Source organism: Alosa alosa, chromosome 10, assembly GCF_017589495.1.
Source record: "Alosa alosa isolate M-15738 ecotype Scorff River chromosome 10, AALO_Geno_1.1, whole genome shotgun sequence".
Lineage (NCBI taxonomy): Eukaryota > Metazoa > Chordata > Actinopteri > Clupeiformes > Clupeidae > Alosa > Alosa alosa.
The window spans coordinates 31,679,897-31,693,141 of NC_063198.1; the positions used below are offsets into that span (position 1 = coordinate 31,679,897).

General features: G+C 48.4%; 1 protein-coding gene across 1 annotated transcript in view; it reads right to left on the reverse strand.

Moving 5' to 3' along the window:
• ptprga (protein tyrosine phosphatase receptor type Ga) overlaps positions 1–13,245 on the reverse strand; it is a 217,869-nt gene that overhangs the window by 80,002 nt on the left and 124,622 nt on the right. The window contains 1 exon segment of the mRNA XM_048254476.1: positions 9,775–9,923. Within this exon segment, the coding sequence (XP_048110433.1) occupies positions 9,775–9,923 (149 nt within the window).

A 13,245-nucleotide genomic window follows, 5' to 3' on the forward strand; every position in this document is an offset into this window, starting at 1 on the left:
GAGAACGATGGAGGAGGAGAGAATGGAGAGAGAGAACGATGGAGGAGGAGAGAATGGAGAGAGAGAACGATGGAGGAGGAGAGAATGGAGAGAGAGAACGATGGAGGAGGAGAGAAGAGAAAGAGAGAACGATGGAGGAGGAGAGAATGGAGAGAGAGAACGATGGAGGAGGAGAGAATGGAGAGAGAGAATGATGGAGGAGGAGAGAATGGAGAGAGAGAATGATGGAGGAGGAGAGAATGGAGAGAGAGAACGATGGAGGAGGAGAGAATGGAGAGAGAGAATGATGGAGGAGGAGAGACTCCATGCTGCAGTTTCTCTTATCTTTTTCTTCCGAAAGACAGAGCTGATCAAGACTAAGTTTGGTGGGTGGATAAGAAAAGGAAATTAGGAGGGAAAAGTCATCAACTGAATAGATCGTTCACACATCATTTTCTAACATCATCACATTTACTCCTTTCCTTACAGTCTACCTTGGACAAATTGGATATGACAATGGCATCACGGCTGCTCAAGAGGAAAAAAAAAATTTTTTAGTTTAACAAACTCTGTGTTTCGATTTTTTGCATTTGACTGCACCTACAAGTGTCTACCTTGGGACAAATTTGACTGGCATCACGGCTGCTCAAGAGGAAAAAAAAATTTTTTAGTTTAACAAACTCTGTGTTTCGCATTTGACTGCACCTACAAGTGTGTGTGTGTGTGTGTGTGTGTGTGTGTGTGTGTGTGTGTGTGTGTATGTGTATGTAAACTGTATGGGTGGGTGGCTTTGTATTCAGAAAAGCATGTCTGCATGTCACTTGTATGGGCTGCACACTCAACATGACCCCACTTACACGTCTTGCTAAATTACTAAGTGCATTCATTTTTCATATCAACGAGAGCGACTGAGGGAGGTGTGTGTGTGTGTGTGTGTGTGTGTGTGTGTGTGTGTGTGTGTGTGTGTGTGTGTGTGTGTGTGTGTGTGTGTGAGAGAGAGAGGACATCCCATACTTGGGCACTGGCTGGTCCTCTGTGTGCTCTATAATATATCTTCCCTCTCTTTTGCAATCTCCGAGGTCACATCTCGCCTTGCTCCCTCTTAATGTCTTTTCAGCGTGGACCAAAAGAAACTATTAGTGCTGCATGGAGCCTGGACTGGCCCCTGGGAGAGAGGTCAGCTTACACTCCCTCTGTTTCAGGATGTATCCACTCCTCATGGCACACACACACACACACAGGCACACACACACACACACACACACACACACTCTCCAGCAAGTCTCCAGGTCTGCCTTGCAGGTGGCCCCATTTGTTCTTCTGCTCTTCTGCTGGGCACGTCCTCTGTTCAGTCTCAGTGGCTCTCACAGTTCTCTCCCCACGCTGAGGTAAACGCCCGCCTCCCTTCACACACACACACACACACACACAATCAGTTCTCTCCCCACACTGAGGTAAACGCCCGCTCTCCTTCACACACACACACATCTGAGGTAAAGTTCTCTCCCCCACGCTGAGGTTAACCTTTGCCTTCACTCTTCACTTCACTGAGGTAAACGCCCGCCTCCCCTCACACACACACACACACACACACTTCAGTTCTCTCCCCACGCTGAGGTTAACGTCCGCTCCTTCACTAACCACTCACCCATTCAGCTCTAGCTACGGCCCCATCCAGAGCATTCACACACACACACACACACACACACACACTTCAGTTCTCTCTCTCCCTCTCAGACATACACATGCAAAAGTCTTATAATCTTATATGAAAATAAAAATCTAGTTAGTATTGTTTTTAGTATAAGGATGCTTACTTTGAGCTTTCTTGTAAGATTATTTGACTTAAAATTCTTAAATTAAGACATAAAAAACAGATAAGTAGAATAAGAAAATGTACCTTAATTTAAGATGAGATTTAAGATTTAAGACAAATTGTCAGCGCCAGATCACGCCGTACGTTGTTAATTGCCACACCCCTGGACGCAAGGTTTAATAAAAGTGAAGCGCATGGCGAAAAATTCATCACTGACTGTGTACGGTGCACGATATGAAAAAGAGTTGCGTCACGCTTTGAGCCACAATGCGCTGGGTGCAAGATAGGGTCCTAAGTCTCACACACACACACACACACACACACACACATACAGTACTGCTGTGCTAATGGCACTAGCCCTATTGAGTGCACTGAGGATGGTTCAAGTGTGGCGGCGACAGGACCAAAGAGTGCGGCCTGACATTCCATCATTCCATCTTCTGTTCCCCTACTGCTGTCTTCCCTCTCTCTCTCTCTCTCTCCATTTCCCGTGCGTGCTCTTCTAGAAGCTTCTATTGTGTTGTCCTCTTCCCAACCCCCCACCACACCACACAAGGTGCACTGAAAGCACATGGTTGAAAAACAAGAGTGAATGATGGTGCTGCAGTGAAACTGTATGTCCAGCCTCACTGTTTTGACCCTCCAGAGTAGCCTACGCTACCCCTCCCCATGCATAACAGGCTCAGTGCACAGTAGCAGAGTATTCATGGAACTGTGCGCTTTGAGACACAGACACAGTGTATTGAAAGCACACGGCTGAAGAACAAGAGCAAATGATGGTGCTGTTGTGAAACTGTATGACCAACCTGCCTGTTGTGTCCCATCCCTGGCTGACCAGCTGGCCTGTTGTGTCCCATCCCTGGCTGACCTCAACTTCCAGAGTAGCCTACGCTAACCTTCCCCATGCATAATAGGCTACCATTCCCCAGGCATGTAAAATATACGGGTTCTGCTTGCTTAAGTTGGGTGCTAGATGCCATGTGGGTACAGGCAGGAGGTTGGCATGGAATGGCACAGCGTACAGCTCACAGTGAGATGCCTGTGAAGCCGTTCCAGAGCGTTAGACGGAGTGTGAGCACATATGCTATGAATGTGCAATAGGCAGCCATGTATATTTTTGTGTTTCCTCTCTGACAATATGTTTGCACATATTTCCCATCACGCTCATGCTCTTTCGGTTTCTCGCCTCAGCAAAACAGCCACAATGTGCGTGCGTGCACACACACACAAACACACACACACTCACACACGCACAGACAGACAAGTACACACACATAAACGCACGCACGCACACACACACACACACACGCGCACGCACACAAGTACACACACATAAAAGCACGCGCACATATACAACTAAACACACGTACACACACGCAGGGTCTTGCACCGAAATTATCTCCTTTTTGCATCAAATAATATTTTGGAATGTACTTTCTATTTCAGCCGCGGCAATGGCTGATGGGAAATAAAATTCAATTCATCAATGCCATCTCTTATCTGTGATACCCACGGCAGTGTGCGCGCGCGCGCGTGTGTGTGTGTGTGTGTGTGTGTGTGTGTGGTTGGGGAGGGGGGCAGACACGCTGCTTCCCTTACCCCCCCACCATGTGTGTTAATTTACTTTGTGCCCCTTATCTGTGCAGGTGGATAGCGGTTGGTGCACCTCTCCCTCCCTCCCTCTCTCTCTCCCCCTCTCTAACCCCCTCTCTCTATCCCCCTCTCTCTCTCTCCCTCTCTCTCTCTCTCAGCTGTACAGACACATTGCTCATGCTGCTGCTGCTGCTTTATCGCGGGCCGCCTCAGGAGCCTGACGGAGCTTGGGCCATGATTAAATGGACTGCTTACCACCTAAGCGCAGCGTCGCTGAGATCACTTGCCAGCTGACGCCTGTCCTATCCTGCATGCCCAATGCTCCTCCATCATCCTCCTCCACCGGCTCCACCAACACCATCAGCAGCAGCACCATCCAAAAAAAAAAAAGAGAGAAAAGGTCTGATAACGGCGAGGAAGCGATAAGTGTGGCGAGGTAGCCGTGACGACAGGACGGGAGAGATGTCCTCCGCGCCTACGCCTACACTTGGCCCTCAGCCCAGCAGCAAATGCCATCTGTAAGACAGCTCTGTCAAAAACAACAAGAAAAGAAGATGGCTGGTGTCTGCATGGCAGCGGCGGGGCGTTTGGGGGTGCTGGCATGGACCTTTGGGACGTTTGGTTGTGGCGTATTTGGTCGGGTGGACGGGGTTCCACGTGGCGGCCGCGTGTGTGACGGCGGCGTGCGGCGGATGAGTGGGGCTGGCGACGAATAAACAAATGAGATCAAAAGAGCGGTGCAAATATTCAGGCCCTGACACGGCGAGCTGGATGCCAGTTAATTGCTATTTGCACGGTGCCACCTTGGAGCCCTCTTCCTTTAACCTCTGCCAGCGTGCACGCCTTGGCGCGGAAACAAAGAGCCTGCGCCGACGGTAACGGAGATTAGCAGATAAGACGGCACCAGCAGTGTGTGTGTGTGTGTGTCCCCTCTCCTTCTCTCCCTGTATAATTCATTCATGAGCCATTCAGCCATGTCTTTCTTGAAGGGGGCAGTGGTGTGGTAAAAGTAGTGGTTGTTGTGGGGGTGCGGTTGGGTGGGTGGGCGGGTGTGTGGGGGCGTGGGGGTGGTGGGAGTATTTTAGCGAGATGTGGGACATAGATGTGAGTGGCGCTAGGATAAATGCGCCATGTCTGATAGATGCCAGATTGAGGGCCCTACAACACATCCGAGGCGATGTGCCTGGCATATTAACCAGCGCTTTACTGTTAAAACAGCGGGAACAGGCACAGCAGGCCAACACTTAATCACACAATTCGAGGGGCTTATTAGGGAACAATTACTAAATGGCAATGCTTGTAAATCATAAATCATTCATCAAGGGGACTTTAAAAAATGAGAACGGCATTTCGCAACAAATCTCTCGCTGTCGACCACCTCATGCGTATTCATAGGCATCAGCCATGGCAGAGAAGCAATACATTGTCCGTCTGTCAGAGACACGGAGAGACGCGTGAGCTACAGAGATGAGACGCCTTGCATAAAGCAGCGAGCAAAACGAGACAGACTGACCACTTGTCCAGAGACCCCGGTCTGCAGCAGCACCGTAACAGATGTGCGCCATACCATGGCATTGGAGGAGATCGCACGAGACACTCCAATGGGGCCTGTGTGCTAATTGTACTTCCATAGTTTAATCACCTAAACTTGCTTCTGTTATACTGTATTGTTCCCTATGCTTTAGGGCTATTAGATTATTAGATGTGAATATATTATTAATATTATTATCGTTATTATTAATAATGTTAATAATTATTATTATTGTTAAAAATAATTATTATTAACAACATCATCACTATTAATATCATCGTCTTCATTATCATTAACACCACATCTTCATGTAAACAGTAATAGAGCCTTCAGGGCAGCCCCAAGTGGTTATTCTGTCAGTTGTGACAAACTACCACAGACTCCCATCTCCCATTCTCCCCCCCCAGAGCTGGTCCTCGGTGGCTTGGCCTGTGAGGGATGACCTGTCAGGGGTCTCAGGCCGACTGACCAGACCCCTGGTGGGATCTCACTGATACACACATGTAACTCTGGATGGGGGTGGGGATGTATTTCGTATTTCACAGTGCAACATAACTCTCTAATCCTTTTCCTGTCTTTTGCACAAGAACATCTCACTCAAAACACACACACACACACACACACACACACACACACACACAGTGAACAAATACCACCCCCACAACCACACACACACACACACACACACAGTGAACCAATACCACGCCCACAACCACACACACACACACACACAAAGACCCCCCACAACCACACACACACACAAATCACCCACAACCACACACACACACACAAAGACCCCCCACAACCACACACACACACACACACAAAGACCCCCCACAACCACACACACACACACACAAAGACCCCCCACAACCACACACACACAAAGACCCACACACACATCACCACACAACATGTGTAAGTACAGTGGGCTGTCTCCTTGCCCTTTCATACTTTTTAGCTGTGGTTTAAAGGTTGTGTCCTGTACGCTACCCACACCACAGATTAATTGTAATTCTCAGTGTAATTCTCCTTCTCCCTTAATAGTGCCGCTGACCAGACCCCATACACAAAAGCACCAGAGGCCAGACCTTCAGTAGCCCTTGAAAGGAGCAGGCGGAGTGGACACACTCTGGCTCCGCACCTCAGGAGGCGCCAATGGGCTCTCTATTCAGAGAGAGAGTGTGAGAGAGAGATAGAGAGAGTGCAAGAGAGAGTGCAAGAGAGAGAAAGAGAGAGAGTGAGAGAGTGAGAAAGAAAGAGAGAGAGTGAGAGAGAGAGAGAGAGAGAGAGTGAGAGAGAGAGAAAGAGAGAGAGTGTGAGAGAGAGAGAGAAAGAAAGAGAGTGCAAGAGCGAGAAAGAGAGAGAGTTTGAGAGAGAGAGAGTTTGAGAGAGAGAAAGTGCAAGAGCGAGACAGACAGGATTTGGACGAGTTCACGCCACCTCCATCGCCACAGACACACGCCATGTCCATTCTCTCTCTCCCGCTCTCTCTCGGGTTTCATGTCCTGCCAAGAGCCCCAGCCATCACCTCCCCCGCTCTCTCCTCATGCAAGCGAAAATCATGGGCAGCTCGCGGCTCGCGGGGCATTTGAAGGGTCTGCTCGAGAAGCAGGGAGAACTGGCTGAGAGGATGTTGGCTCCCGCCGTAATGACACGGAGCTGCGGAGCCGAGAGGACAGCCGTCGAGGGCCATCTACTCGCCTCAAAATCTCTGGCAGCCGACCTGTCCATCAACCGCGAGAATAGCCCTTCAAAGTGCATGTTCAATTATGAATGCTCTCCAGCCTGCTGCCGGAAAACAAAATAATTATCTTTAATTAGAATTAACCGACTGAAGTGTACGGACACGGGGACATGCATGAAACCCCATTAATGTGCACCAACATTTAAGTGGAACTGAAATAATCAAACAGTTTGCTTCATTAATATGTCCTAAATATAAGACACAACGGTTAAGTTGCCTGATTTCACTGAGTCAATGAACAAAAGGCCCAGTATATCAGAGGGATTTCATGTGTTACAAGTTGCAAGTGTTAAAGATGGGTAGTTTAAAAGATGACAGATGTCCGTGTAAGCGTAAATAGAACTGTCTGAACATTCATGAATTCAATTCATGTGAAGATGTACCTTTCTGCACACAAACAAGCACAACCACACACACACACACACACACACACCAAAACAAAACCTGCACAAACACAGCGCTGCACACAAATAGAATCTCCATTCTTTTCTATGACTGAGCCATGTCTCATGCTCCGTCTCCCAGGGTCCATGTTTAGCTCCACATAGTGGTGAGATGCATGCCCACATCCTTGTTACACAGGCGGTCAATATCTCTCTCTCACACACACACACACACACACACACACACACACATACAAATAGGTGATTTGTCAGGAGTGTGGATCAATTAGCTGGAGAACCTTGATGATGAAGTATCATAAGTGGTAGAGGTGGTGGTGGCTGGTGTGTGTGTGTGTGTGTCTGGGGGCAGACTGTGGGCTGATGACTGAGGCCTCCTCTGTAACTATGACGCCGAGCGTCTTCAGCACCTCCATTTGTGCTCTTTGTTTTTGCTTTGACTTCTCTCTCCACATTTGTAACCTTTTTTTGTCTTTTTTCCCTCTTCCTGACTGTCCACTTTTTCTCCTCTCTGTGTCCATCTCAGCTGAGCTGCCACATGGGTCTCTCTTTCTCTCCATCTCTCTGCCTCTCTCCCTCTCTGCCTCTCTCCCTCTCTTTCTGTTGCTCTCTCTCTCTCTCTCTCTCTCTCTCTCTCCTTCTGCATGCGGGAGGTGAAGTGATAGTGGCCTCATCTGCATTCTCCTGGTCTAGGCCTCGCGATGCGTGTCGACTACAGAGTGGAGTCGGCTGCCAGCCCCGACTAATCCAACTCAGAGACAGGCTCCACTCGCAGTGTTTGCACTTACAGGGATTTTCACAGACACCACTCTCTGCAAATCTATGTATTTCCTGACAGAATCAATATCATAGATATGACACTGTTCCTGGCAGAGCAAATCAGCAGCCTTGCCGTCAGAACAAAAGCATAACTGATAAGGTGACTGATAAATAAGTTCCTCACTCACATTTTCATCAAGCCAATAATTCACTACTTGAAGAGTACTAACATTGAATGATTTTGTGGAAATGTAATGCATATAAATAGAAACATTATCAATGAAAAGTGCAACAATCACAAAAGCTAAAATTAAAACAAATAGTCCAGTAGTGTTGACAACTGATCACTTTGAAGATAGTCTCATGCATATAAATGGATAAATTATCCTCTATAAAAGCAAAAATAAAAAAAAGGTCAACTGAAAAGCTATAATTAAAACTAGATAGAGAAGAGGTAAAAAAAAGAAGCTGCAACAGGCCCAGACTCAGTGTGACGCCGGGGGCCTGCGGGCCGTGCATACTGTGTGATTCGTTGACCAGCTGAATGCAGACCCATAAAAACGGCCTCTTACTGCATGTTAACGGTGGCAGGCGCCCATAACGCTAAATCACCAGGCCGAGGAGCGAGCTCTGGACAGTGTTCCAGGCCCATTGATCAGAGCGCGCTGGAGAGGTCTGACTGTACATAATGCTCCGTCGCGATCGATACTGGCACGCCCTCCGTCAGTCGCCTGCCTGCCCGGTGTGGTGACGGACGGACCCTCTCACCGTTACACTCCCCTTCCCCTCATTCAGTAAACAAACGCCTCTCCCCTTCCCCTCATTCAATCAATTTCGCTTGCTAACTCTCCCTTTTCCCCTCATTCAATCGCTAAATTGCTAACTCTCCCCTCATTATCTTAATTCAGTCATTGCTAACTCTCCCTTTCCCTTTCAATCGCTCGCTTGCTAACTCTCTCCCTTTCATTCAATCGCCATTAACTCTCCCTTCCTCATCTCAATCGCTCGCTTGCTAACTCTCTCCCTTTTCCCTCATTCAATCGCTCGCTTGCTAACTCTCCCCCTCATTCAATCGCTCGCTTGCTAACTCTCTCCCTTTTCCCCTCATTCAATCGCTCGCTTGCTAACTCTCCCCCTCATTCAATCGCTCGCTTGCTAACTCTCCCCCTCATTCAATCGCTCGCTTGCTAACTCTCTCCCTTTTCCCTTCATTTTCTCACTCAGTAACAACTTTCCTTTCTTCGCTCACACTCTCACTCCACCACTCCTCTCCACTCCTCCCTCCACTCCCCACCCACTCCACTCACTCACTCTCACCTCATTCAATCGCTCGCTTGCTAACTCTCCCCTCATTCAATGGCCGGCTTGCTAACTCTCCCCTTCCCCTCATTCAATGCACAAACTTTAACTCTCTCCGCTTTCCCTCATTCAATGCAGCTCAGCTTGCTAACTCTCCCCTCATTCAGTAAACAAACTTGCTAACTCTCCCCTTCCCCTCATTCAATGCAAACAAGCTTGCTAACTCTCTCCCTTTTCCCCTCATTCCATTCGGCAAACGCTTGCTCTCCCCTCATTCAATGCAAACAAACGCTAACTCTCTCCTTTTTCCCCCTTCAATGGCTCGCCAGTCTCTCCCTTTCCCTCATTCAATCGCTCGCTTGCTAACTCTCCCCCCTCATTCCTCCTCACGCTCACTCTCTCCTTTTCCCATACATTTCTCACTCAGTAACACTTTCTCCTCTCACTCACTCACTCACTCACTCACTCACTCACTCACTCACTCACTCACTCACTCACTCACTCACTCACTCTTCTTTTCTTTCTCTCCTTTTCATTCATTCACCGACTTGCTGACTCTCTGACTCTCTCTCTCTCTTTCCTTTCTTTTCTTCCTTTCATTCATTCATACATTCGCTCTCTCGCTCCGCAGTCCAGGCCGCTCACTAACCTCCACGGGGAAGCGGTGTCCGTTGATACTGTGCTCCGAGCCCTCTGAGGCGTTGCTCTGGCCCCAGTGGAACTCCACCTTCTCCGCTTTGAAGCGGCCGGGAAGGCCTGCGCCCCGCACGTAGTACTCATCCTTCAACAGAACTGCCACTGTGGAGAGAGGGATAGAGCAGGAGAGAAAGAAGACAGAAAGGTAGGGAGGAAGACAGCGGGAGAGAGAGAGATAGAAAGATAGGGGAGGGGGAGGGCAAATAAACAAAACAAAAAAACAAAATAAACATTTGCGGTGAATCAAAGAGACGCATACATGACATAGACGTGTGCACACAGCTGGGCCTTACTGTTTGGCCTACCGAATAAAAGGGGCATTCATTTGAGGACACTTGCAGCATTAAGGGTTTATCTATTTTGGCTCTTTAGGGAGATGAGTCGAATATTACATGCAGCCTTTTACCGTTGTTCCCTTGGCCTCAAAGGCAGGGGCTCGAATGGAGAGCAATTTGCAGTGGGTTGGCAAGGGCTATCTCGGACCACCATTTCAAATTGCTTTTTCCAAGTCCTTTGTTATTCCATGAAAAAATCCTTTCTGAAATAAAGGTGGAATTGGTGAAGCGGGGCACACTTTTTTTTTTTTTTTTAAAAACAGCACTTAGACTCTCAAATTGGACAGAGGAAAAAGGAGTGAGGGTTTAATTAACCAATACGACCCTAAACCAACGCTCCCTATTGTCAAGCAGATCTCTTCTTTTGATTGAATTTCTGAATCCCCTTCACACACACACACACACACACACACCTACCAATCCCCCACCTTGCTAACTTCAATTGCACTCAAGGGATTCAAGCCTGTTTTGACATCATCATGGCACTGATTGGACCCTTTGACTTGAGGGGGAACAGTTGAAGTAAATGCAGACATTTCTACATAGTGACCCTGTGTCAGTCACAAATGGCATTCTCCCCACAGTGCTCTTGTTCTTGGTGCAGTGGAGAGTCCTCCTATTGGCTTTGGGGAAGAAGAGGGAGCCTTTCACACAGCGAGGTCCGTTTCCATGTGCTCATCCTGAGCCAATCAGCACTCGGGGTAACACTCGAGCAGGCCTGCCTTCTGGACGCTCGGATTACAGTGATCCGGTCCTGATCCTACACTCTTTAAGGCCCCGCAAAATGCAAAAAAGAGCAAATCTGATATGAGCGACCGGCGGCCACGATGGGGCCAAACGGGCAGCGCTCCCGAAACCACACCGTGCAGCGCCGAGCCCAAGCTGAGCAGAATCGGGTCGAGCGGCAGGATAAACATAACCAACTCAGGGGAAAAGAGGATGAGAGTCTGGTGAAGTGGAGAGAGCAGATCCGCCAAAGCCCTCTGTGTGTGTGTGTGTGTGTGTGTGTGTGTGTGTGTGTGTGTATGTATATGTGAGAGTGTATATATGTGACAGTGTGTGTGTGTGTGTGTGTGTGTGTGTGTGTGTATATGTGTGTGTGTGTGTGTGTGTGTGTGTGTGTGTGTGTGTGTTTCTAAATGTATTTATGTGTGTTTGAAGCATCAAACCACTGAGGTGTGCTGAAAGTATGTAACAGTGGTGTCTCTCATGTTTTCAGGAAGCCTCTGCCATCATGGTCACCATGGATGCACTGAACATAGCACCAAATCGAGCCACTCCTTCCACACCGGTTTTAACCGGAGTCATAATCTAGCGTGAGAGGCTAGCCGGGCCATGGGAATGATTTATTAGCAACTCCAGCCAATGTTTGAGCGCATTAACAGGCAACACAGGAATTATACGCTAAGCCGGAAAGGCCTTGGATAGCGATGTGTGAACACGGGGAGATCGCGTGAAAGTAAATCCTTAATCAATGCAAATGTTCCTGTCAGGGTTCCAAGTCCTCGTGCATTCCTTCCTCCACTCCTTCCTCCTCCTCTTCAAAATAATAATGAAAAAAACGGCATCAGAGGAGTTATTTGGGAAAAATAAACTGGCCTTCCCATTAACCCAGCTCTATCATACTTTCCTCAAAACTCTTTCAGGTGAGTGGGTCAGGGTTGAGAGACGAAGTTTGGAGACTTCAACAGAAACGAGAACAACCGACGATCGTGAAAAATTGATCAAGTCCTGCATTATTCAAATATGCTTATCCTGCCCCGCGGCGGGCATGGCTGTGCCTCTTCGCCAACGACTCTGGCAGGTGATTATTTCAAAGATAAAATGCTCAGACGTCATTCATAAATAGTGAGGATCGGCATCCATTATTCATGCCACAACACGGGCACATTTGTCTTGTAATGCACAGATAATGTCAAGGGATGAAGCGATGGGGGCTGTGATCCCAGTGTCTGTGTGAGTCTTTGTGTGCGCCGATGGATTTGGCAAACTCTTTTTTTGTCTTGGCCCAGCGGTAGGTGGCCAAGAAGTAGGTGGCACAGCTCTCGAGGTTTCTCAGATGTCCATCATCGACTTCTCCCCAGACCTCTTGTATAGAGAATAAATAAAGAGCGAAGAGAATATAGAGAAGAGAGAGAAGAGAGAGAGAGAGAGAGAGAGAGAGAGAGAGAGAGAGAGAAAGTGCTTTTCTCCTGACTAGCTGGGCCAAAATGAAGAGCACTCCTCTCAGTCCCTGTGCCTGTTCAGTTAAGTGCTGCTCAGCTCTCCTCTCCCCTCCCCTCCTCTCCTCGGCTGGGCTGCGGGATCAGAGGCCTGGGCCTATTCCCTGTGGGAGGACAGATGATCTGAGCACAGATGAGACACCCTCACTTCCTCTCACAATAGCTGGCTGTTAGCAGCACAAGGGCCTCCGCAGGGACACAGAGAGAGAGAGAGAGAGAGAGAGGAGAGAGAGAGAGAGAGAGAGAGGGCAAACTGGGAATGTGCATTTTTGTGAGCACATGCAGCACCAAAATCCTCATCTCTTCTCTTGGTCTCAGTCTGGGGAGAATAGCACCATCAAGAAGGCACAAACAGGTGCCTTCCACATTTTATTGAGCAATTACAGAGAATAAATGGCTTCCGATAACTGATGTGACGGAAAGGGTAATCACAGGAAGAGATGAGGTACAGGCTCAGGCTTTGCCCTGTCACAATCCGCGAGGCTCTGGAAAAAGCGTGGGATTGGGGGATAGTGTGATGGGACATCTGGGCCCTGCGATGACTGCTGTCAATGGGCACACCAGCCACCTGTGGCCCAGATTCTCCCGAACGTTTGAACTCTCATTCACAGTCAGCGCAAGCACACGATCCATCTTGGTGACAGATTGGAAATTGTGAGAAATGCTCGTCTTAGCACTGAGAAGCCCATATGAAGGGGGGAAGGAGGAAATATTGGCGAGCCAGCTAGGTGCCGTCACTCAGCTGTCTGTCGCTGGGTTGGTGGAAAGATAACAAGCATGGAAAACAACCTGCTCGAATGCAGGAACATGCAAGCACATAAGGACAGACCAACTAAATCATCCAGGCAAATGCAAATTCACGCACGC